General features: G+C 39.3%; 1 protein-coding gene across 18 annotated transcripts in view; it reads right to left on the reverse strand.

Moving 5' to 3' along the window:
* The window catches only part of TPK1 (thiamin pyrophosphokinase 1), a 269,847-nt gene that overhangs the window by 115,130 nt on the left and 127,422 nt on the right, over positions 1-27,295 (reverse strand). For all 18 annotated transcript variants that reach the window (XM_090136771.1, XM_090136770.1, XM_090136769.1 and 15 more), the window contains 3 exons: positions 26,619-26,691; positions 13,342-13,437; positions 533-679 (listed from right to left, as the gene is read on the reverse strand). In XM_090136771.1, the coding sequence (XP_089992897.1) occupies positions 533-679; positions 13,342-13,437; positions 26,619-26,691 (316 nt within the window). The remainder of the gene's footprint in view (positions 1-532; positions 680-13,341; positions 13,438-26,618; positions 26,692-27,295) is intronic.

Consider the following 27,295-nt stretch of genomic DNA (forward strand, 5'->3'; position numbering starts at 1 on the left):
TCAATAAACGAAGTAAGACCTGATAAAATCTCAAAAAATAATAATCTTAAATAAATTATCTTTATGATCCTACCTGGATCCCCATAGTAATGATCTATGCCATTCAGATCACCACAGAACTCCATCATATATTTTTGTGAGAAACTGCCTCATACCACTTCTATGTTTTTTTTTTTCCTCTTCATAGTGCAGGCATTCTTCTACTCAACATGCAAAGGACTGTTTGTTAAATGCTTAAATTACTGGAATCTAATTAAATTTAAAGATTTTTTTTTTCATTTATAGTCAAATTTCCAGAAGTAGTGAAATTTTGCTTTCATACCTCTTTGATTTCTGAATTCCTCCCCTCTTAAAAACCCAAACCAATCTTTTTCAAGGCAGGAATGCAGAACATGTTATCTTCTGTCCATTTCCCTGCAATATATTTTCAATTTAGGTTTTGTTCCTACAAATTACAACTGAAATGAGCAACTAATGTTGGCAGACCTACAGGGCGAGGATGGATGAAAGGTCAGGTGTTCACAACACTTACTGGTTGAAGCAAATAAATCAGCGAGCTCTCCTGGATAACTATCACTGGAAAAGGAGTGATATTTCTTGCATGAAAAAGCGTTTCCACTGATGCCATTGTTTGGTCAAAGCGTCCTCCAAGTCCACCCAAAGTCACAATCAAATCAATCTAAAAGACAAAACAAAAACAGTCACCAAGAGAACTATCATCAAGATACTTCCACAAATGATCTTTAGATCCTGAAAATCAAAAACTGAATCACTTTGATAAGAAAAAAAAGTAACAAAAACAAACAAAAAAAAAACTACTGACTATACAAAAGGAAATCTCAAATACAGCCATTTCCTTTCATTACTAATAAATACCATTATGCAATTCTTGAAATTGAATATTGAAGCTCAATAAATTCACAGTCAACATGTGGTACTTTAATGAAAGACCTAATTGCTTTGCCTAACACAGAGACCAGTCTAGCAGACATCTATCTGTTTAGCTCAACTGCATAGATAAGATATATCCCTTCACACCTTAGGATCTTATAACCCCAGATTGCTTCAGTGTCATTCTCATAGTCTACAGAGAAAATAAATCACTGGTACACCATATGCCATTCTTGCTCCCTCTGCAGAGCATTTCAGCATACAAACCCACACACAGGCTGGCTCTCCTCAAAACTAATTGCACCACTGCTCTGAAGAGATTGCATGCACCCTATGACTGCTGTATCTCCCAGCTGTATCTCCCAGCTGCTAGGGACAGAAGCACTCCTTGATTGAGCCCCAGACCATGGAGTCAGCCAGCAATTTTGAGTCTCAAACACCTCATCAAGCCTCTGTACACTCTTTACTTCTTATAAGCAGAGAGGGAGCATTTATGAGCTTTCAGTTCCTCAGATAGAAAATCACTGAGTGTAGAATATTATTATTACTTCCACGACGCAGGTCAAGTATGTTCAATAATTGTAATTTAAAAAGCTACCATTTAGTAAGTAGTATGCAAAGCCCTAACACACTGCAGCTCTAAAGCTTTTAGAAGCTCCAATGACAATAGCCATCTTGTGAAGTTTTCTGCTTTACAGGGCCTAAGTCTATGGCCACTGTGAGGGGGAGGGAATTATGCATATGTATACTTCCACATTTTGAAGTGTAATATAAGTTGCAGTGGAATTGCCAGGTCACAGCCTGAACCAATGATTGAGCACCAGATGAGAAGATGTGGGTAACACGGGGAGCTCAAGTGCAAGCAATGCACCTGACTGACAGGAAGGGATGGAGCCTGGATTCATCCCTTCTCACCCCTCATTTAAGGGTTAGCAGTATTTCTCTGAATAGAGATTGTACTTCTTTTGGCCTGTTATTGGTTGTTGGATGGGATGAACAATCTTTTTTTTCTTCTTTATTACCTGCTATTGCTCCATAGCATTTGTATCCCATTGGAAAGCATTCTCATCACCTTCGGTTGCATAAGTGATACAGAAATCCTACTCCTTATTCAGCAGCAATTGCACAGTGATCTTGGGAGCTGGTAATAAATGTAAGAAAATAAAACCAATATAGCATAAGAGTAGATCTGTTGAAAATAATGGTTTGAGATGGACGGGACCTTAAAGATCATCTAGTTCCAACCCCTATGCCACGGGCAGAGTTGCTAACAGCTAGGTCAGGCTGCCCAGTGCCCTATGCAACCTGGCCTTGAACACCACCATGGATGGGGTATCCACAACTTCTCTGCGCAGTCTGTTCCATTGCCTCACCACTCCCTAAGTAGAAGAAGGGGAAAATCAAATCTTATCCTGCTTGCTCTCTTTTGATGCAGCCCAAGATGCAGTTGGCCCTCTGGACTCCAATCACACGCTGCTGGTGGCTCAGATTTCCATCTACCAGGACCTCCCAGTCCTTCTCTGCAGTGCTGTTCTCTGTGAGTTCTTTTCCTAATCACAGAATCACAGAATCACAGAATCGTAGGGGTTGGAAGGGACCTCCAGAGATCATCGAGTCCAACCCCCCTGCAAAAGCAGGATCCCTACACCAGGTCGCACAGGTAGGCATTCCAGTGCTCCGTCACCCTCACCGTAAAGAAGTTCTTGCGCACATTGGTGCGGAACTTCCTATGCTCCAGCTTCTGGCCATTTCCCCTTGTCCTGTCTCCGCACACTGCTGAAAACAGTCTGGCCTTGCCACTTTGCCCCCCACACCTTAGATATTTATAGACCTGGATCAGGTCCCCTCTCAGTCTTCTCTTCTCAAGGCTAAACAGACCCAGATCACTTAGCCTGTACACATATCTATGATCGCACCCATCCAAGTGCAACACCTTGCACTTAGCCTTGTTGAACCTCATTTGATTCATGTGGGCCCACTTGCCAAGCCTGTCCAGGTCCCACTGGATGGCATTCCTTCCTTTTGTAGTATCAACTGTACCACTCAGCTTAGTGTTAGCAAACTTGCTGAAGGTGCACTCGATCCCACCGTCCGTGCCATTGATAAAGATGTTAAAGAATACTGGTCCCACCATGGGCCCCTGGGAGGACACCACTCATGACCATCTGGACACAAGAGCTCCTGACTGTAACCCTCTGACTGAACCATCCAACCAATTCTTTATCCACTGAATAGTCCATCCTTCAAATCCATCTCTCTCCAACTCAGAGATAAGGATATGGTGCGGGACCATGTAAAAGGCCTTGCACAAGTCCAGGTAGATGACATCAGTTCCTCTTCCTTTGTCCACTGATTGCCATCATTTCATCATAAAAAGACACCAGATTATTCAGACACAATTTGCCCTTTGTGAAGCAATGATGGCTGTCACAGATCACCTTCTTATCTTGATTGTGCCTTAACATACCTTTCAGGAGAATCTGTTCCATGGTTTTCCCAGGAACAGATATGAGGATCACCAGCCTGTAGTTCCCTTTCTCCCTTTCTTAAAAACAGGAGTGATGTTCCCCCTTTTCTGGTCACAACGGACTTCACATGGAGGCCATGATTTTTCAAATATGATGGAGAGTAGCTTGCCAAGTACATCAGCAAATTCCTTTAGGTCCCTGGGATGCATATCGTAAGGCCCCATTGACTTGTACAAACACAACTGGTTGTGGCATGTTTGGAGAAGGCTAAAAAAATACCCTAAAAGGAAATGTAACTATTATTCTGCGTTTCTATGTTCCTGTAAAATAGAAAAATATGTCTGTGACAGGCATGGAGACAAAACCAGCTAGAGTACCCCAGGAATGGGCAAAAAGAAAAGCTGAATTCTACGCTTGGGTGGCAGCAGACAGTCTGCCTTTTACTGCAGAATCCTGGAGCCAGTGATGGACATCCAGACATTGTGGGACATAAAATCTCTGCTGGAAGGTTTAGAATATACAATTTGTTTATTTATTTAACAAACGGACAAAGAGGCTTACTCCAGCAAAACCTCAACAGATTTTTCATCTTAAAGCTATCACCTCCATTCAAAAAAAGCAAATCTGGAAGCTAACAAAACAATCAGCTTCTTCCCTGAGATCTCTGATTCTCATTCCACCAAACACTAAGGAAACTGGACAGAATGTGAATGCATGTGCATGAATCTTTGTAATCCCAGAGTATAAGAAAAAGAGAAAACCAAAGTACAGGGCATTTATAGATTTGCCCACTAGTGAGGAAAGGCCATTCATTTTTCCAGTATGAGGCTAGAGAATTATACTCAACTCCTGCTAATCAGCCCAGCATGTAGCACTTGACTAACACACTGCACTTGAATTGAAATATCCATAATTCACTTAAATGTCCTGTCAAAACTCCCTTTACCCATTTTGTTTTCACACAGTGCTATTCATTTCCTGAGAAAAAGTATAAAATTCTAAATAACTGCTAAGAATAGCAAGATCCTAGCAAGAACAGTGTAAAGCGGGCTGCATTCTATTAGACTTTATAAAGCCTGACTTAAATTCCTTCTACAGCATTTTTAGTGCAATCAAGCTTCATTTCATAAAGAGTTGAAGTTCTAATCATGGGATTCAGTCATCTTTAAATTAAATTTATACATCAGCATCTTTTGAAATGGCTTTAGGAGTTGCAGCAGGGCTGTTAAAGGAGAAGAGAAGCATAAAGAAACACTCTGCACATGGCAATTTGGTTTCTTCTTTCTTTCTTCTCCCTTAGGGTATAATTTAGAGTAGGCTGTAACCTTGAGGTTGCTGAGGCTGCCACCACATCAGGGTGAGGCTGCTCAGCTCCCTGCTTCCATTTCCATAGGGACTACAGAAATACACAATTTGCTATAAATTGTCTGCCAGCTTGCTAAACACTCTTTTTCCATGGAAAATGGGCCCAGCAAACATCTCTCTTTCTGGTATAAGTGGATTAAATAGAGAAGACTTTACTTAGAAAAGTGATGGACAAGTTATTTAAGGAGAAGGGTGAAAGGACAGAGGAAGCTGGGAGCTGCCTGAGGTAGGTGAAAAGAACTTCATATCCTTCTTTGTAACACAAGCATCACCATGCCATCTAAGCGCAAAGTCTCAAAGGCTCAAACTGACAGCAGAGGATGCCCACTCTTTTTAAAACTGTGCTCCTTATCTCTGATAAGAAACTCTCCCCAGGATACAGACCCCTTGAGGGATCTTCTTACATACGACCTCTGTTTCAGGCAGACAATTTTCAAAGGAGCATGCCTGAGTCTCAGGAGACTCTGACAGGGAACCATTGCCTGGCAGCAACTGGTGGCACTGGAACAAATAACAAGAAAGACCATCCTAAAGGAAAGAGGGAAGGCAAGAACAACATGTTGTGAAAGCTCTGGAGCCATAAATAAACCTTCCTCCCTCTGAGACCAAGACAACCATTCACTGCTATTTTCCCATATAATTCTATGCCAATTACAGATCAGATATTGCATTTGAACACCACTTCTTATCAACTCCACACCTCACTGGTATCTTGTTATCTTCATTACTTCATTTTCTAGCATTCAAAAGTCTATTGCTTTAATATAAAATACCAGAGGAAGATGAAAGAGAACAAATTTACTGTAGCAACATGCACATACTGAAGCATATTTTATTCTGAAAAGCAAACAATTAAATAGTGGTGTGAATGTTGTGTTTATTATTCAGTTTGACGCTATAAAGGATGCACATACCAACATGAGCCATCAGCTTGGAACCAAAGCCTGTCAGGACAGTATTAAATGACTGTTTGAATGATTGAAAGAGAGAAAAAGGAAGCAAGAAAGACAACCTTCCTCATCAACCTGATGATATCCTTGGATCAATGGAATGCTGCTGGAATTCCGTGGTGGTGATTACTTCCTGCTTTTTATAAAGAACTCTCACTCTTATTTCCCATCTTTTTGCTATCACCCACCTTCCCTTCCCTATCTCCCTAACTATGAATTTGTAATAAATTGGGAGAACAACATTTGTCCTCTTTTTGCATCTTCATCTCACTCCAGGTATACATTACAAATCACCTTTACTCCAGTAATTGGAGCAAGGCAATTGGCTTTCTAGTTTTACATGAAAGGCGTGGCAATTATTTCCTACAGGGATGATATACAGTGTTACATAGCAGCGTCTGCACTTTGCTCAGATGGGATTCTCTTCTCTCTAGCACGAATTTGCTTGTTGCTTTGGTCATCTGACTCCTCAGGAAACAAGAGCCTGTCAGCCAGAGGCTGTCATCCTGTCTGTGTGCCAGAGATGGTACCTTCTGTACCACCTACTGCCTCTGTCACAGCAGGAGCACTGTGTGGACTTCCAAGGATTGCCTCAAACTATTTGTAAAGAGCTAAACTGCTGTATGACCCATGTCCTTCCTGTTGGCCAAGACTACGAAGTTATGGCTGAGGATCGGGATAAGGCTGAAGACTACCTGAGGCCTCAGGATACATGAGGGCTTGGGCTGCAGGCTGAATCACTTCTGTTGAGCACCATCCACACATCCTAACATTCTACTTTGCAACAGCGTTACTACTTGCCTCCTCCCATCCCCACATTCCCATTCTAGGCAAGAAAAAAAAGAAAAAAAACCCACAATGTCTTCAAAAGATTTAACTAATATTACAATTTCACTGTTTCTTTTGATTATTCAAATGCCCAAAGGTACAAAAATTGGAAAAAAAGAATGGGAAAAAAGAAGAGTTCTATGCAGTGCTTAGGTTAAATAAGTTTCCTTGAGCAGGAAACTCTCACAAATCCATCATTTATTCTTGACAAGATTCTCAGTCTGATAGGAAGATATCATACTTGAGTTGAAAAAAATGCACTGACTATTGCAATCTTCAAGACCTTTTTTTAATACGCTTAATTATAAAAATAAACCTACATCCCATTATCTAAACATAGCTTCCTAAAAACAGTCATGTTACAAAGAAGACATTTCCTAACATTACAGTGCTTAAGTATTAAACAGAACAAGAACAAAAAAAAATGTTATTTATGAACATCTCCATCAACGAACTGGGCTCTTGGTCCTCAAGCTGCAGACAAATTCTCTGTGTCAAAAGCTATGGCTCCTCAAGATTTCCCTCTAGAGCTTCATTACCAAGACTTGGTCAATGCAAGTGCAGCAGACTTTGAGAATACCAACATATTAATGCAGCCCAGCCACCTTCCTAGCATGGAGATCTTTCCATCAGGAGCAGCTGCTATCAGAAAAGCAGAACAAGCTGTGCTGTTGAAGGCAGAGGAGCTGGACTATTTAAAATTTGGTAGCAAAAAAGAAAAATCGCGTTTCCTGTTATAAAAAGGAAAAAATAAGAGATTACAAGAGGAACAGTAAACCACTTCCAGTAAACTCATGTTGTATGTTTCAAAACTATTTATTCTTTGACTAAACTGAGGAAATGGTGAATTGTCAAAAACCTCGGATTCTGTATTAGATACCATAGTGCTACTAATGAGTGTATCTCTGACCTCTCGATCCCCTAAATTGCCCTAATAAACTGTAGTTTCTCTTTTGCTCTTCGTGTCACCAAAATTTGTCATGGGGTTTAGCTTTGTTTCAACAAGCAGAAATCAATGTATTCTATATACATCTCACTATACTTATGCCTTTTTCCATTAACTCATCTCCACAGATCAAATACAAGCCCAGAAGAGAATACAAAAATTATGTAAAAAAGATTCACAGTACATATGATGTAGTGTGTTCCTGCAGACATTCACTTCACATAAAATTCCTTACCACAAATTCAGTGTGTCTTGATGTCCACAGCTATAGTTGAACATGAAGAAAGCCTGGTCTAACTGTTCCCTAGAATTAGTGCATTTCTGATATCCTTAATTGCAGGATATGTACCTTGCTACACCTTCGCAATATGGAGCCTTAAAATATTTCAGCATTATGTAGGAAGGGTTAGATGCTGCCTTTCTAGAAGGTGGATTTGGACCTTAGAGTTGAAATGGTCAGTGCTCAAGAATATGTCTTTGTATCCTCCAAACAGATTTACCCCTGTTGAAAGTTATTATAAAATTCTACATCTTAGAAGTGTGAATTAATAGTATCTTCAGATACTTGGTTGTTTCTGACAAGAGAGGTTAATGAAGAGAATTTTACTATTAGTAATGTATTAAAATCTTCTGATACAGCACTTGACAGCATATAAACCTTTTAACTTCCCTTAAAATATGAATCATTTGCATTTTCTGTTCTCCTCCCATGAGGAATTAAGATAGTGCCACCAGATACGAACAGGTTTACTCTTAGCCCTGCATCATAATAGCATTTGAAGATAGATTTTTTTTCAGCTTTTTATATTGACACTGATGCTTTGATCAACTGAAATATAGTCATATTAAAACACTAAAATGTAATTACTTTTCAATAAAATCAATTTTTTATATCTTCAGTTCATATAAGCAAATGAGTTGCTTTAACTTTCAAGCAGAAAAGATAATGGAAGTTAAACATAAAGTAGTCCTGGAGCTTAGCTTTAAGACTGAACGGTATTGTAGATGAAACAGAGTGCAGTTTGTAACTCCAAGATGAAGATAATGGCTTAAACTTACCATAATGTTATGCAGATTCTCCTTGGAATTGCATAATTGATAAACAAATTCCCACTTCTTAATGAAGAATGCTGCTGCAACCGCCTGCGAGTGAGACTGGGGAGTGTTAGGGCAAGATCACTGTATGAAGACTGAGAACTGGAAGATTATCCCCGACTGTGCTGCTGGCAGACTGGGAGACTGCAGAGTTGTTGTTTCTACACCTCTGATTCCCGATCCACAAAACACAGCTTTCACTTTTTATCTGACTTTTAATGTAAGATCTGTTCATCTCTAAGAAGGATACTGTAAGCAAATCTATCTTTTTGCCAGTTCACATAGTGTTTTGAAATAGTTTGTGTTACATAAGTCAAAGCTAAGAACATAACACAGTTACTGAAATTACCGAAAATAAGTTTATTTGAAGGTATTGTAACAAAGAAACAAAAGCTATGTCACATAAACACAGAAAGAATAGGATACTGATTAAAGCAATAAAACAAAATATGCATACATAACATTGAATAGACAATTAACACGGTAGAAGAAACAAATGTCAGAAAACAGAGCTACTGAGACATTAAAAACAAAACAAAACACACACAAAAAAACAATCAGAAACAAAGGAACAGGAAGGTATGCTGCCAGAAAAGTTGTGGGTACACATACAACCTACATACATGCATGTGTTCACCCGTACTCACAGTCATACAGAAAGCAATACATGTAGGCTGTTCTGAAAGTAATGCCTCCCATTTATTTCCATGGAAACTACAACAGATACAAAGAGCACAAGAATAAAATTTGATAGAACAAATTCTCAGCTACAAAACACTATTTTTCAATGTAGTCATCGCCATCAGTTATGCATTTTTGTCAGCAATGAACAGCAATGCATACCTGCTGCACTCATAAAAATGTTCGTTGGCCATTTGGAATGAGGAGTGTCATTCACACTGCTGTTGCCATTGCTTAAATGTACCACCCACCATCTCACTATGCAAACATCCTCTGTTTGGTCTCCATAAATGTTCAGCAAATGCCAATGAATGTCAATGGGTGCAATTTTTTCTGCCTGGAGGAATTCAGTTCCATACCTTTGCTTCATATGCACTTCCATGTCAGACACCATTTTATCAGACTGCCCCACTGCTACCATCTGTCGCACAGAAACAAAATTTAATGGAGTATTGGCTCAACACCTACTGCCATACCATGAACATCCACCTTTGACATCATAAACCAACATAATAAAGTGAGAGGCAGTATTTTCAGAACAGCCCTTGTATAACAGCCTATATGTTAGTTCATGGTACTTCACTGCCTCACCCATCCGGCACAATTCAGTCCACAAATGAATTAGCACCGTGAAAAGGGAAAACTAGGACTGATTCTAACTTTCATAAATGCAGGGTACTGCTTGTTCTAACATTCACTGCAATGAGTATAAATGTACACAGGTGACTCAAGTATCATAAAATGATCCCAAAACTGCTTTCTGCACGCCTTGGCTAAGCAAGCGAAATATGATACTACATTTCATAATGGAAATCAGAAATGAATGGCTTTGAGGACTCAGACACTTTCTAAGAGTTTTCCTTTGAGAAAGGGAAAAAGTTTTGATGAACTTGGCAAATTATTTTAGAAGACAGCATTACCACTGTTCATTATCAAACAAGCAGTTCAAGAACTAACAAGGTGTTTTTTTCTACCAGATCTGAGTAAACGGTCAACTCCAATTGCACTCTTCCTTGTGGTAAAAGCATTTTTAAGGCTTCTTCTCAAACTGAATTCTCCAATAACTAGTGAAATCTGAACTAACTTTGCAGCCTTCTCTTCTTAGGGGGTACAAAGCATCTGTCTCACCTCGTCTCCCGCTCAAGTGACCACATGCAAGAAAGCTGTACAACTTAATTACCTTTCAACATGCTGTTCCTCTGTTCATACGTCATTTGTTCACAAGCAATTTGGGTGAGTGGGAATGAAGAAGAGAGGGAGGACAGAGATGCAGAAATGGAAAACAAACCACCAGAACTTAATTTGTTTGGAAAAAAATATTCCCACATAAGCTCCCAAAAGCTCAAAAACCTCCTCAACAGAGGTGACTAATAGACCAGAGCAAAACTTCTATCCATCCAGTGTAGCAAATAAATGATACCTTACTTTTTCACGAACTGAAGAACATCAGTTTCAAATATTTCAGCGTCTTGCATTAGAATTTCATCCAGAGAAACTATGTCACTGGATTATGGGTCCACAGTATGTGCTGATTTAAATTAATTTCCTAGCTTAACATATTGCTACCCAGAAAGAGTAGCAAACACAGCATAACTCAAATCTTTTTCCTTTCTTAAAAAAAAAAAATATATATATATATATATATTTGTTTAATACTGAAGAGATAGTTTCCTTGTCTAGTAATTTCAACTATAAATAATTGGGAAACAGGCTTGTAGTGTCTCTGATTAAGACAACAGGTAAAAATCAAAGCTGCAGAAATACAATTTCATTCACCTGGAACCAGGAAAACATATTCCACCTAGATAATATTCCAAGCTAAAAGCTTTTATGATATTTTCTTCCTGAAGGAGAAAAAAAATCCACATTGTAACATGTAAGTTTGTATTTCAAGCCGTAAATGCAAATGCAGGTGAACAACTTCTCTCTCCACTTTTAGACCCTGAACCAACTGTGGTTGATCCAATACTTGCAGCAGACTTTGTGGATGTTCTAACCTCTGTTAGAACAGGCTGCTCCAGGCCATGAAATGGGTCCTGTGGTTGCACTAATTCCTGTAAACGGGACTGCGGTTGCTCTAACCCTTCTGACAACCCTGAGGTTGCCCCAACCCTTGTGACCCACTCTGTAGTCACTCCAATCCCTGTGACGGGCCCTGTGATTGTTCCAATCCCTGTGCCAAGACCCACGGTACAATCAGAGAACAAGCCAGTACCAGTATCATTTGCCCCTATAAGCAAAAGGAAGAAATGGCTAGAAAAGTCAGATCATTTAGTAAGGAGAGAAATTCCTACAAAGACAGAAGATGAAGATGAAAAAGGGGCATCACAAGAATGGAAGAAGGAAGGAGAGGCAGAACTCGCAAAGGAGACAGAAACCATCTGTCCCCTAAAACTGAGTGAGATATGAGATATGTGAAAAGATTACAGCCATTGTCCAGGCGAACATGTTGTCACCTGGCTGTCCAGTGCTAGGATAATGGGAGTAACAACCTGGATTTAATTGGCAGTGAAGCCAAGCAACTAGGCTGTCTTTCTAGGGAAAGTTGCATTGACAAAGTGACTGAAAAAGGGATACAATCCTTCACTCTATGGCAGCGACCTTGTAAGCTGTGAAGAAAAGATAGCCCTTCAAAGAAGATCTGCAATGTTACCCAGGTAAATGGACCACCGTGGAGAAAGGTATCCAGTATTTGGGAGAATTACCTGTGATAGAGATGGTGTATGATACTAATTTGGATGATAATATGCCATCTCAGTATACAGATAAAGTCAAATGCATGCAATCTATGTGGCAGAGTTTGTTTAGTGCACCCATCATTGTATGCCAGCATCCTGGCATGAGTGATCTGGAAAGATTAACAAACAACCAACGGTGGATGAAGTGGCTAGTCTACTTTGACAATATGAGGAAAATCTCTCTTCTTCCTACAGGTCTGTGTCTCAGCTGAGGAGAAACTGGTTCAATGACTTCAGAAAGGTGCCTGAGAAACTCTCCCATCTTTGTCTATACTAATGGCAGAAAAAATTACTAATGATTAACAGTGTGTACTGGACTCTGTGCAACAGCACTCTGAAGGGTTCCATGGACACATCTCATTCAGAATATTCAGACATTTCAAAACAACTTCAGCAAAACATGGGTAATTATGCATCCGCTTGGAGCGAGGAGAAAAAAAAGAGTGAGTGATATTGACATTTCCATCTCTTGCTGCCTTGTTGGAGACAAAAGATCTCAAACTGCCACTGAACTTTCCTGTCCTGCCACAATGAAAATGGGAAAGGACGACATATACATGCCCTTCCATCTTGTGCTCTTGCATTCATTTTCTTATAAGCCTCTTGCCCTCAGTGTTGGTAAGAGCATGCAACAGTTGTTTCCTCTCAACTCTTCATCCAGTGGTAGAGAGAGGAGGAGAGAGCTCAGCCTTTACGAAGGAACGCTCCATGGGCAGCAATTCCAAGAGCATACCTGCCATCGGATCATCTTGTTGGAAATTCTTGAAAAACTGTAACTTTGCATCTCAGAGAATTGAAACAGGAGGGCTTCTGAAACCAAGCTGTGGAAGGGGAAAGGAAGTGGTGCCTTGTATGCGTTTCAAATGAAAGATCAGCTCACAACTCCAAATGGCTCTTTTTAAGTTTAGTGCATTGCTTTCTCTGCTAAGGTTCTCTTGGATTTCAGGGGAACCTTTTGCAAAAGGAGATATTGCTCACCATATGCAATGCTGACAGAATAAGGTTCTCCTTCCCATCTCATCTTCGGGAGGAGATCAAGGAGATATGAACATTAAGTCTCAGCATGCCAAGACTTGAAAACATTTTTACATTCTAAAGTAGGGCTCTTACTTTGAACATCAGCCACAACTGTCTTCTGCATTTTGACTTGTTCATTAACAGAAACCAACAGAAGCAGCCTTTTAGGAAAACCAACACTTGTGCATTGACACACTCAGTAATTCTATTCAGCAGAATCATCAAGGTTTACAATGTCTGCCAATAATATGGCAAAACCTCAGAATGGCTACTGAAAATATTGCTTCATTTCAGTGCAAACATAAATCTATGTTGAGATGAAGAGTAGATACAAACAAGAAGAAACAAAGTTGTGTCGTTACCTGGAGACCCTTCTCTTCTATCTTTTTCTGGAGTATCTGAAGGCACTTGGTGAAGTCTGTTAAATCTTGATCCATGGTCTCAATTAACTCACATCCCTAGTGAATAAACAGCAAAACAGAGAGAGAAAAATAAATTAAAGTTACTGCATATTTCAGTTTTGAGAACTAATGCTCTCTCTGCTGAAGTTAACTGCAGTTAACAGCTCTTCAAGTCTGCATGGAGATGGAGAATTAAGTAAGAGACTGCTACCCTTCCAAAGCCCGAAGACCCTAGATCCCAGCTGACCAAATTATGATGATCTAGATTTTTTATAGGCATAGGAACAGATATTCCAAACCTGTTGAGAACATTCCTAGATGTGGATAAACATGTTCTACATAATGGGTGTCCAACATCTTGACTTGCCTGGGTCAAACTGAATGAAGAGGAATTGTCTTGGGCTGTATACAAAATACATATCATACATAGCATAGTTCGTGTATACAAGTAACAAAACGTTTTTTTTTTTGTTTGTTTGTTTTTTTAAAGCATTTTCTATTAAAACAGATAAAAAAAGAGGGCAACAAAAACATATTAGTAGGATATCTGACCCTGTTTTTGTGAAACTAATGCATCAGTGTCTTATTTGATGGAAGTGGTTACAATTCTTAACAAGTTATCAAGATGCTCATCAGAGATTTTTGATCTAATTTTACTTTTCCTGTGCTTCATCCTTGAAAACAGTTGTTCACAAACACACATCCTGATAAAAAGTGTTGACAGAGCATGATTTTGAAATGAAGGATATCTTTCTCCAGCAAGATAGGTTTTATAGAAGTCTGGTGAAGAGACCTGTCCAAATTTTTCTTTGAGTTGAATGTTTAATTGCAACTCTATACATTCCATTTGAAAATTCACAGGTAATGTATTTATGTCAACATAAAATGGAATCATGAATATATAAAAAAAAAAAAAAAAAAAAAAAAAGATGATTTTTTCAGAAATCTTGAAATCAATTCTCAAATTCCTTTATCAAAATGGAAAGCAAGGCTTTTATTTTTCAGTTACAGGAGTGTGTTTAGCCAATGTATCAAAATGAATAAAATTATTTTCTGTAACTTGAGCTTGCCATAATTTAAGATTCATTTTGAATGCTGTTATGGCCTGAAATACAGCTCAGATAAGTTGATTTTCTCCTTGAAGTTCGATGTTTAACTTGTTTAAATAGAGTGGTCAAATCCACCAAAAATGCTAATGAACACGAGTTATTTTTCATCCTCAAGTTCTGGCACAAATTTTCCTTTTGATTCCATAATTACCTTAATTTCAGTTTGAAAATCATAAATCTCTTTTAACATTTTATCCATAGTTAGCAACCTTACTTTGGAAAAGTAAATAATGTCCCCATAAACAGCATCTCTGCTTCTAAGGAACTCCTGGAACTGGTGATGATTCAATCACTTGGACTTTATGAAACTCATAGCTTTGACAATCATTTGCATGATATTATCCATTTTTAAAGCTTACGAACATAAATTTTCTTGATGTAAGATGCAGAGATATTTCATCAAATGCAAGTTGCCAGTGGCAACTACCTCATTTTCTGTTAGTTTTTTAAGTTCCTCTTTTTTTACCAACCATTGCCAGGGCACCACAGGCACACACACATGCAGATAGGCCAAAATATTATTATTAGTAATCAATGTTTTTTACTCACCAACTGACACAAGTGCACGTAACATGCAATACAAATAGGTTTCAATTCAACAGAGTGTGTATGGCAGGCACGAAAGGTGGAGTTAGCACTGCACTAATGCACTTCTCTCCACAGCATTCTGTTGTCACCTATGCAGTCTGTACTCAAGCTACATGAAATTGACTCATGAAAAACATTTAAAAAATCACAAATAAAGGTTAAAAATTTACAATCTTGTGGGATTGCATTATTAGCTGTCCAGATATGCATGCAGTTTGTGGGATGTGGGTTGGACAAGACTGTTCTACAGTGTTCTGTTGGATAGACAAATTCAGATGTGGAAAGCTCAGGGTTATACATACTTCCAGGATCAAGTTCCAGAAAAAAAATCCTGTCTCTGGTACTACACTTACTACATATCTGCTACTTATACTGAATTATGCATAAATGTATGTATAAAAAAGTGCTCAAGTTTCCCAGAATCAGCGACGTTGTTAATTTACAGTGATTATAAAACAGTCACCTTGCTGTGGGTATAATATCACAGAATTGTAGAATCATGGAATGGCCTGCTGAAAAGGACCTCAAAGATCATCTAGTTTCAATTCTCTGCCATGGGCAGAGTTGCCAACCAGCAGACCAGGCTGCCCAGAGCCACATCCAGCCTGGCCTTGAATGCCTCCAGGGATGGGGCATCCACAGCCTCCTTGGGCAACCTGTTCCAGTGCATCACCACCCTCTGTGTGAAAAACTTCCTCCCAATATCCAACCTAAACCTCCCCTGTCTCAGTTCAAAACCATTCCCCCTTGTCCTGTCACTATCCATGCTTGCAAACAGCCATTCCCCCTCCTGTTGATATGCTCCCTTCAAGTACTGGAAGGCCACAATGAGGTCTCCCCACAGCCTTCTCTTCTCCAAGCTAAACAAGCCCAGTTCCCTCAACCCTTCTCCATAGGAGAGGTGCTCCAGCCATCCACCCAGCTGATGGACTTATATACATAAAGTTTCATGAGGAGGTCTTGGATTTGTTCCACTGTTACCGTGGGTCAGAATTCACTCCTCTCACCCTCACCTAGAGGTTCAGAGTCCTGGCAGACATGGGGAGGAGCCTGACCACCCGTGAAGACTAAGGCAAAGCAATTATTGAACACCTCAGTTTTTTCCATGTCTGAGGAAGCCAGTTCTCTGTCCTCGTTTATCAGAGAGGGAACCTATGATCTTCTTGGTCTGTCTCCTGCCTACGTAGCTGTAGAACCCCTTTTTATTTTTCACATCCCTTGCCAAGTTCAGCTCCATCTTTGCCTCGGCTTGCCTGATGCTATCTCTACACATGTGGACAGCGTCCCTATATTCTTCACAGGCTACACAACCCTGCTTCCACTTTCTGTACATTTCCCTCTTTTCTCTGTTTAAGCTGCAGGTCCTTGCTCAGCCATGCTGGTCACCTGCCTCCTCTACTCAATTTCTTCTGCTGGATGACGGAGAGCTCTTGTGCTCGCAAAAAGGTGTTCCTAAAGAGCCCTTCAGGACAGTTTCCCAGGGAATCCCATTCAGCAATTCCTTGAGCCACTGGAATTCTGCTCTCCTGAAGCACAGGGCCCTGGCTGCTTTTTGCCAGGCCTGCATTCCTCGAGATCACAAAATCCACCAAGGCATGGTTTTGTTACACCAGAATAAAAATTGAACTTTCAGGTTGCCTTTGCCTCAGTGGTGAAAATAAAGGTGTAGAAGATAAAATTTCCTAGATGAGTGCATGGACAGAGTTTAGAGGATTGCATGCAACAAAATAATGAGTCTCCAGTAGAAAGACATAACGCTATCCCTGAAATGCTTCCCCACACTATCAGAATGCATATAAAAATAAGCAAGGCTGCTGTGCAGTAGGGGATCTGGATGAAGAGAAAAGAATAAAGAGCAGATAATGAATGCTTTTTATTATACCCCTTCCTCCTGCTGTCTCCTCAAAACATTCCAAAAGAAAAAATTGTCAGTGGTGAAGCTGAAACTTTTCTGGTACATGTTATTGCTCCAAATGCCTTTTCAAGCAGTAGTAACAGACCTGATGAAGGGTAGCATGCCACAGATGTACATGTAATCAGAGGTTTCTCTCGCAAAGGCAGTGCCGCTACTGCCATAAAGAGACTAAGAAATGAAGCTGGAACCTGTATTCAGCACAAGTGTCAAAAATTGTGAAGAGCTGCTGTGTCTTCACTCCTCACCAGGAATAGCCAAAATGTAACGCTGGTGTGGGGTCTTACAATGAACACTATTGTGCCCTCGAGAGCAGTTATTATTGGCACCAACAATGGCAATAAGTAACAAGATGTGAGAAACTATAACAGACAGAGCCTCCCAGTCTTGCACAAACAGCTTTTTGGTTAGATGAAGCAAAAATCAGTGGCAGGACAGCTACTGCTGGGCATGGGCAAAGAGGTGGAACATGAGTTACCAGCTCTTAAATGAGTAGAAGAGAAGGAAATCATTTATATTTTTCCAGAACCACTCCTTGCTGGCAGAAGTGGCTCACAGGTGTTGGTTTATAAATAACTGAGTAACCCCCTCCCTCCACCAGCACTTCTGAAATACTCTTTCCTGTGGGTGCTAATGAACCCAATATTCTGCTTGGGCAGTCAGGTTTTGGCAGCTACAGGCAGAATGCAATTCTACTTTCCAGCCAGGAAAGACCAAACTTACTTAACTGTCCACATGTTTCAGAAGTGATGATTTACAACAACTTAAATTATTATTTATTATTTTTTGCCTTTACCATTAAATACATTTCACTTGAAACTGATTCTGGCCTGGCTTCTCAGGATGCTTTTCAGCAGGTATTTGGAGGACCACAGAGGCCAGGTAATTTCAGTGCAGTAGCTGAAAGGCACCTCGGGCTACTGACTGCAGCTCCAGTAGAAAGCTGTGATCCAGCACACAGAAGTCCTCTGCTCAGCTCTTCCACTGTCCTCTTCACACATTCACAACAGAAGGTCTCCATTCCAAATGACAGAAATGTGGCTTTCTAAATCTGTAAATGGGATGTCAAACACAGCCTTTGTTATGAAGGCAGGTTTCTGGACCCATGATATTGGTACCAAGATGTTGCTGTGACAGCAATTGCTAAAAACAAAACCTAACTTAATAGTGGTATCCTAAAACTGTTCACTCAGCCATCTGCACCTTTGACACATTATACAACTAATGCTGTAGATCATACTGAACAAATGCTGGCAGAATGCCACCAGTAAAGCCACCATTCTGTCAGATCAAACTGCGACTCTTCATTATCTTTTCACATCAAATGGAGAGCCAGCTTTGGAAAGGACAGGGGTTTTAGATCTGCTCACAATGGTGAAGAGACAGACACAGTCAGAACTAAAAGGGAAGAGGAGAGCAGCAGCACTCAGATCCTCTTGTGTCCTATCACTGACCTCGCTGGAGTGGATGTCTGTGCAGCTCTTGCTGCACAGTAAAAGTTTTAGATAAATCTGTCACTACAGACTATCAAATCTAGTGATTTTCAACATAGAACTGGACAACAGTTCAGGTGCAGTTCTTGGCAACCTTCACCATATTCCTCACAAATGACAAAAATCTTCACACAGAACTCTCTGTTGTAGCCAGGATTTAATGAAAGGACATCACAGTAACTGCAAGATAGGCAATAATGCTTGTAGTTCTATAGATATCTACTCAACTTAATAACATTAACCTTTGGTAAGAAAGTTAAAAAGCCAAGCAGAAGTAACATTAAGAAAGGTTAGAAAAATCAATACCACACAGCAGGAAAGAAAACAACAGATTACATCTGATGACAGTATAGCTGCTGAGCGATAGGATGTGGCACACAGTATTAAACTTTTGCTGTTCTGCCTCATTGTAGCAGCTACAGGAGGCCCACTGGTAAAGGAAGTGGAGAATGCCAGATGCACCTAATAGGATTATTGCACCCTGTATTTCAGACAGATGCTGAAACCAGACAGTCTGTGAAATGTCAGTCTGAGTATCTCAGTCCTTCTCCCACTTCTAGGAATATGTTGCATCACAGCATGTTATGCATTTGAAGACAGCAATGTGTAGAGGTCCATTTTCACCATCCTTATTAATCTTTTGATCAGCTTAGTTAAAAGTTGTCTTTTAATTTGTGCAGTAAAGAATATAACAAATAAATGCAATTGGTGAACATGATTTCAGATATTTAAATAGGCAAAACTACATAATTAACTGAAATTCATTTTCTTTCAGTTCTTGGACTCAAATTTGGCTGAATGCTTGGCATCAGTGCAAAACTAATACAGTAGAGATTGCTTGGCCCTCAGTTCTGAGGTGGCTGATGACTTAACTCATTCAGCTGCACATTAAGTGGTGCTGCCATTCTGATTAACTATGGGAATTTGTTAATCATGATGAAGTGTATGCACTGAAAGCCAAATAATGGAGATCTGCACTGAAGTGAAAAATCTCATTATTGAAAAACAAATCTCCAGTTTTGACTATTACTTATTTCTAACTCTACACAACACTCCTTGTTCTGTTCAGCAAGTATTGCCTGGTGGCATGAAACAAAACCAGTAAACATATGTAAACATCTGCACACCTCTGCAAAACAAAAACTACATGAACTTGTCAAATTTAACAAGGGTTAAAAACAGAGCTCTGTAGTTGAAAGACTACAACAGCTGCAGCCTCTTCTCACTTCTGCTTTAATATTTTGATATGGCCTTTTTCGAAGTCCTGCTTTTGTTTTTAATGAGGCAGCATGTGGCTTCTGGTGGAGGGCAGCTTTTTCATACCATATATTTGTTGTAGAGATAGCAGAAACGAAGGTGTTCTTCTGTATTAATTAGCTTGCTTCCTTTCAAAGGAAAACTCAACAGATTACGAAATCATGGCAGTTGATTGACATTAACAAAATTTGAATAAATTGATTTGGTATTTTAATAACACTAAGGAAAGCCAACATGCCTTCTTCGCAACCTCTAACAAAATGAAATGCAAGAAAACCGAAGATGATAACAGAAATGAAATCCTTCGAAAAACCCTTCTGAAAGGAGAAAAACAAACAAAAAAAAGATCAAAGAGCACAGCTTATGTTCCAAATGATTATCTGTACTGCAGCAAATTCTGATTTATTAAGCTTACTTAGGAAACATCTTAAGAATTTACCCACAGACCAAGAACTGCAACAAAATGTATATAACCACAATGCCTTTATCAGAAGACCAATAACACCTTTTAACACTTTTGAATAGTCAAGCAAAAGGTAAGGGTGTTATGTAAAAAACTGAAGTAGAAGGGCCTGTCAGAAGACGCAGACTCATACATACAGCCCTTGCCTTTCCATATCCATTTCTGGCATATAAAAGTAAACCTCCATTTGTATATCTCCGTGCAACCCAGACATGATTTCTACGATCTGATGACTAAACCTGAGCACAGCACAGCGGTGACAGCCATCCGCTATCTTTGGATAGTCTTCAAAATTTCCCTTATGTGCTCTTCCTTGTCCGAAAAAGAAAGATTCAGAGGGAGGAGTTTTAATTGATTGTCAAACTGACTCTATGATCAGTGCTGTGAAAATCTTCGGTCAACTGCACTGATTACGCCCTTAGGACCCTAACCTATTCATAGGATTGATTTCATTCCTTTGAAAGTTATGTCTAAACAGAAACTCTAAACAGAAGCTCTAACTGCTTCTGTTAGAGCTTTTTGCATTTATGTATGAAGACAGGAGGCAGCTTATGTAAGGGGAATCAGAGAGTTGGAACAGCACCAGTCTCAAACAGAATGGAAGAACATACCATCAAGTGCAAGGCAGCGTAAACTATACCCAGTTCTATCAATGAGAATCTTTTTGCTGATTTGAATGCACTTTGAACCAAAACTCAGAACTGTAACGTTTCTAAAATGCTGTAGCTATGCCTAAGCACACACTAAAACTAACATTATCTTTGGTACTCTACACAAATAGCAATGCAAATAAATGAAGCATTTGCATGCAATAAAGCAGAAAAGCTGTCTCAACCACAAAGCTGAAGAGTATGGGAAGCAGCAGTTGAAATTCAACTATTTGAGCTATCTTTGACGAGATGGGATGGAGAAAGAGAGGCTGCCTGAATTCCAAATGCCACAACATCAAATGCACACTAAGGTTTGGGGTTTCTTTTCAATTAAAAGCGCTCCAGGTTAACAATTTGTGGGCTGATAGACATTCTGAAGAACTCGTGTTAATAAGTCAGTTTCAACTGACTTCAGATTCCAGACTGATTTCCAATCCTCACTATTCATCTCAAGATAAGATAGAGATAACAGTAAGGCTTCTTGTTGATGTGTCTTCAAGGATTTGGGCTGCCAAATTTTAGCCATACAGAACATAATCTAGATATAATCCTTTGTCACACAAGGGACCTGTCACCCTATAGAAAGCCTGAGAGGCTCACCTCTATCTTGTGCACTCAGACAGATTTTACATCCAAGTTTTGCTCCTATCTGTCAGTATTTCCCTAGTTTTCAGACGTATATAACTGATTTGAAAAGAATTTGGACTGAGAGAAGGGAGCTGTATCTCAAGTATCAATTACTGGATGGAATTGATCAAGATCAGGCTCCAAATGTGCATAAAGCTCACAAAAATGATGCTTAATAACACAGCTCTGCCTACATGTACAAAAAGAATACAAAGGAATTCAAAGATTTTAAATCTCTGGAGACAGCAAATTGAAAAGATAAATTTTGTCCTACGTGTGTTCAGAACTCCAAAATTTGTGCTATCAATACAACTCATCAGCACATTCTTCCTTTAGTATTGGTGTGTTAATGAAAATACCAAGATTAGTCCTAAGACTTAAACCTTTAAGAAAGTCACTGATTACTTCCAATTGCTTGTTAGTTTTCCTTTATGAACAGCCTCCTGCCTTTATCTGTGTAACTTCTAGTTGAGCTGTGTATACGGTTTTATTGTTTTGTCTTACAGTTTCTAAAAACCCTCTCAGCCTCAATGTAAAAGCCATGTGTTACAAGAAGCAGAAAATATCTTTGCCTAATGTGAGATTATTCCTTCTTGGAGTTTGTCATTGTTTTCAGATCATTACATACAGTTCAGAAGGAGAATGCTAACTGCTATGTATCCTTAGCTCAATTTTGCAGGTCAGCTTCTGTACTCAGCATTTCAAATGACCCACCCCTCCTTCTTTTCCTTCAGTTCTGCAGACTTCTTTCCTGCTATATTTCTCCTTCTCTACGAAAGGCAAATTCCTACTTATTTAGCTACAACACTGAACTGATCACTGATGAGTCCAAGAATTATAAAGATGAAATAGATTTTGTGAATGCCTAGTCTTCGCGTGGACCAGTAGAAACACATTTCCCTAAATCAAAAGAAAATTAACTGAAGTCATCATGTATTGCAACAAGGCATATTGTAATGCAAGGAATAACAATTAAAATAATAAGCAACTAAAAATCAAACATAGCTTTACAACTTCTTTCCATTTGGGAGGAATGAGCTCAAGGAAATGACATGCTGACATTCTGATAGACAGAAGGGCAAACTCAGAAAAAGAAAACCACTGCCCACTACAGCATTCTGACTTCATTGCCAGCAACTGATGAGTACAAACATGTACAGCTCTACAGAAGTGCCACTGAGCACAGCATCTCCGAAGAATTTATGGTATTTCTGAAACACTATGATATTACTTTGGTTTGACATGAATAAAAAAACACATAACCCAAATCACCCACACAACTTATTTGGAAATGCAATCTTAACAAGACCTCTGAAATACTATTCGAGAATAGAAACAAATTATGACAACTCTGTTTAATGATTTCATGACAAAGGCACATAGAAAGTTCCAAATCCTAAATTGCATATACAGTTTGAACTATTAACCTATAAAAATTTTTAACCTGATGAACCTATATCTACATTAAGACACTGAGGGTCTTTCAATGAGCAAGTGAGGGGTGTTTGGCTGTCAATGGTATTTGGCAGCTGTGTTCGGTGAGCTGACAGACAGGCAGCTAATTCCTTCTGAAGGCTCAGAAGTTATACCTCTCAGGTACATAGCTGACAAGTCTGTGCTTATGGTAAGAGCTATCATGCAGGTGACAGCCAGTCACAGAACTGTGATGGAAAAGACCTAAATATTAGTCATGCACCAAGAATTTTCTGCTGTCTTTCCCTGCCATATGATAACACAGAACAGGCTTTGAGGGAAAACTGCATACAATGGGAACCCTCTGAATGGTGGTTTCTCCTTTGAACGCTGTAGATAAGTAATGGGATGTGATATGAGGTTCCTTAGCAAGTGAGAGGTCAGCATGATGAGGAATAACTGCTGTTATGAGGGCTGCAGCCCATGCACAGCTCAACTGGAGATATGGGGTGCAGCAGGAACATTTCCCCACTGCTGGCCTCAGTACACTTAGGGGTGGAAAATCGTTCAAAAGATGGTGTGTGTGCCAGGTCCTACTATACCAGATCAGCCTGCTAGTCTTACTCACTAGAGCAAAGTTAAGGGGACTAGAGCAAAGTTAAGGGGACCAGGACATCTGGATGGTGTGCTACGAGATATGATTTAGTAGCTTAGTGGTAATAATGGTGATAGCGGGATGGTTGGACTAGATGATCTTGTAGGTTCTTTCCAACCTTGTGTTTCTATGATTCTATTAAAGGAAATTTTCAGCATCTCAGAACAAAGGTGAACAACTGGAGATGTGGTCCAGGTGGCAATGATCACTCTCATCATGTCAGAAGCTCAACAGAGGTAGGCACAACACTTCTTATATTGATGTCAGACATGTCTTCAGCAGAACACGTAACATCAAGATCACTTGGAAACTTAACTGCTTCTCTACAGCAAGACAGGATTACTTTATATCCACCTGCACAATTGTACAGCTCCCCCCAAAACCTTGAAACCTCTCACAAAAGAATCAAGTTCTAAAATGAAACATGCTTTCTTACAAGCCCGTTTAGTGTAAGAAAAATGCTAGGAGTGAAACTTCTTAATAGTCTAATTCCCATCTTACATACAAAATTCAGTTTTAGAAAAAATACTGAAGTTTAGAGATAAAGGATAAGTTAAAGTAGTCAGAGAAAAACAATACTTTTATGGATTTAAGTAATATAACTGAGGGAAATCAACTTTGAAAATTATTACAAGTTTTGACCTCAGAAAGTCGGCAGAGAATGTCATCAAAACCTGCATTTAAGCAAGGCAGCATATTAGCTAGAGATGTAACAGCTCTGCCATACAAATACAATTCATAAATCTAATTATAAGTAGATAATCATAAAACAGAAAGGCAGTGTTCATACCATGTCTATTAAGCGTTTTCATAACCATTGAACCTAGAAATGTAATAGAAAAAATAAAGAGAAAATGCTACAGCTACAGAACTGCCTGTAAATATCAGTGGTTCTGTGGGGTTTAAAAAAGAAAGACAAAAGGAAAAAGAGTGCAGTTGTAAATATATCCACAGCATTTCATTACAGATCTGAAGTAGTGCCTACTAAATCCATAGAAGCCTTCTAAAGCACATGCAGTTTGCTCAGTAGAAAAGCTGAACTGGATTCTCACTAAAATGCCCAATCTGGATTTTAGAAGGCACTGCATTCAACCTTCTGTTTCCAGGCATCAGTACAGGTTAACCATAACTTTAGTTAATGTCTTTGATCTAAAAACCTTTCAAAACTGAGTCTTCTTCAATACAAATGGCTGCTTGATCACAAAGTGATGCTTTAAAAGGTTTCAATAATAGAAACATACAGCTAAAGCAAGAAGTAGAAGAGCATGTAGCAACAGAACTATCACAAGTTCTCTATAGTGCAGTGTCATTTCCATCTCTTCACTTACTATGGCATGCCATGCCTAACAGAGATGAACAAATGAAACCATTCTATAGCCTTTATTTAGATAAAGTTCCCTGACACAATGGTGATTATCCTTCTTAAAGGAAAATGGAAACACTTGTCATCTAATCCTTGATGAGCTAAGCACATCAGAGGAATTGGCTTAAAGATTTCCCTTTGTCTCTGGGAATATGTAAGCCATGTTTTCTGTAATGGCATAGATTTGCTATCACTTTCATCACTTAAATGAGGCAGAATACCTTCTGAGACTTGTAGCAATATCTTGGCATGAAGCTAGTGTGAAGGGGGAGTCAGATCTCTAATTATTTCATGACGATACAACTGCTTAAAGGACCTACATCTGCTTTACAGAATCCTGTTTCATGCAGAGTATAACATTCCCTCTTCTTAGTCAGCACTACACAAGTCTATTTGACACAACTGCTCACAAGTGAATATAACTTAATAATCAACATCCATAAACTTTACTACAAAAAAGTAACATCTCTTAACCATTGGTTTGCTGCCCTCAGATAGATAAAATAAGTTAAAATGCTTTAATTTCTGTCAATAAGTCACTGACACTCTATCGCATATATAAAACCTAACAGAACAATACAGCACATTTATAAAAAATACAAAAGGAAATGTACCTTCAGCTTCACAAACACAAAGAAAAAATATTACCTTATCTCCTCACGTAAATTAAACCACTGCAATTGAAATACCAAAGGAAGCTTCAGCACCACTCACCCTTTACCTGGCAGCTGGACCTACATCAAGCAAGTCAGAAAGAGTAGACAGAACAGTGGGCACAATTTTTTACTGCGCATCACACTGAAAGACACAGGGGATTGCGAAGGATGAACACCTCTTGGCACTTTCTGCTTCCTTTACTTTCACTCCATTCACACTCTACTCAAACTGCTATGTGTTAGAGCTTCCCTCTCTGACTCATTTTTTAATTAGTTATATACATGCAAAGGAGTACTCCACCCTCCATCTGGCACCCTATTCCCTTTTATTTTGTGTAACAGTTGAGAATAAGTTACATTAGGTATATATGGAAAATCTTTGCAACAGCACAAAACATTCTGCGTACACAGTATGAATGCTGATAAAGCTCAAGTTGTAGCTACAGTGCACATCACTGATAACCATGGCCTGGCAGCAGCTCAAGACAGTTGCATATTACAGGAAGCTCAGGAGCAGGCAGGTCAGCATTCTGCCTGCTGGGACAGGAGAGGTAGCTCAGCAGTGAGTGGGAGCAGGAATATTAGCAAATGCCAGCAGAATATTCTTGTTATTTCAGGAAAACCTAACTACCTGAAGACCTGAAGATCTAGGCACACATTTCAAGGGAAAAATAAATCTGTTGTATGAAAGTAACGTGCTAAACTTCGGAAGTTTATCTTTATTGCTCTGTATCTCTACATGGCAAAGAAAGTCACATATTTTTCAAGAACTTTTACCATAGTTTCTTGTCGCTATAATCTCCAGTAATACACCTTCTATTTCTTGAGCTGGTGCTATGAAACTACATCTAACACAAGAATCAGGCAGTAATGCAGCTCCTGTCTTTACTTTAAGCATCACTACAGTGAGAGGCAGAGCACATCTAAGCCTCTCCGAAGACCCAAAGACACCAACGAGAGCTAAAAATACCTAATAACCAACGGGAGCAGTAGGGGGTTGGATCCTACAACACTCTAACACACACAAACACATCCAAGGGATAGTGCTTTACCTTAACCTTGTAGTACGCCTTGACTTCAGGCTGGATGGAGTCGAAGTCACCACTGATGTAATCAGGCAAGAAGCTGAAAGAAAAGAAATAAGCAATGAAAAGAAAAAACTCAACTTACTTTATTTTTTCAAGAGTTTTAAGGAGTAGAAGCATTAATCTCTCAAGGGAATAGGAGACAGTTACAAGAAAGTTAGAAGAGCAGCTGACACAAAATAATGTCATAGACAAACAATGTCCCTTCTCTGCTAAAGGAGCTGCACACTGGCAAGGTGTTTACATATCTCCCCAAGTCTGTAAGGCAATACTTGTACCTGCATGTTCCCTCAAATATCTTTCTAGTGTATCATACCAGAAAACTATTTGAACAATCACAAAATCGTAGAATCATTAAAGCTGAAAAAGACTTCTATGATAATCAAGTCCAACTGTACACCTATCATTAATATTGCCCACTAAATCATAGTAATAATATTGCCCACTAAATCTCTTAGAGCCACATAGAATTGTGACGGTGACTCTACCACTTTCCTGAGCAGCATGTTCCAGCACCTGAAACAAGTTTATCTTTGTGCTGCACATCAAGTCTTTGCAGATAAAACATGTCAGGAGATGGTGGTGATAGATTTTGAACAGCTGATATCTCACAAATGAGGTACTTTTTCCCTTTACCCTTTCCT

The sequence above is a fragment of the Phasianus colchicus genome, chromosome 3 (assembly GCF_987193195.1).
Source record: "Phasianus colchicus chromosome 3, bPhaCol1.hap1.1, whole genome shotgun sequence".
Taxonomy (NCBI): Eukaryota; Metazoa; Chordata; class Aves; order Galliformes; family Phasianidae; genus Phasianus; species Phasianus colchicus.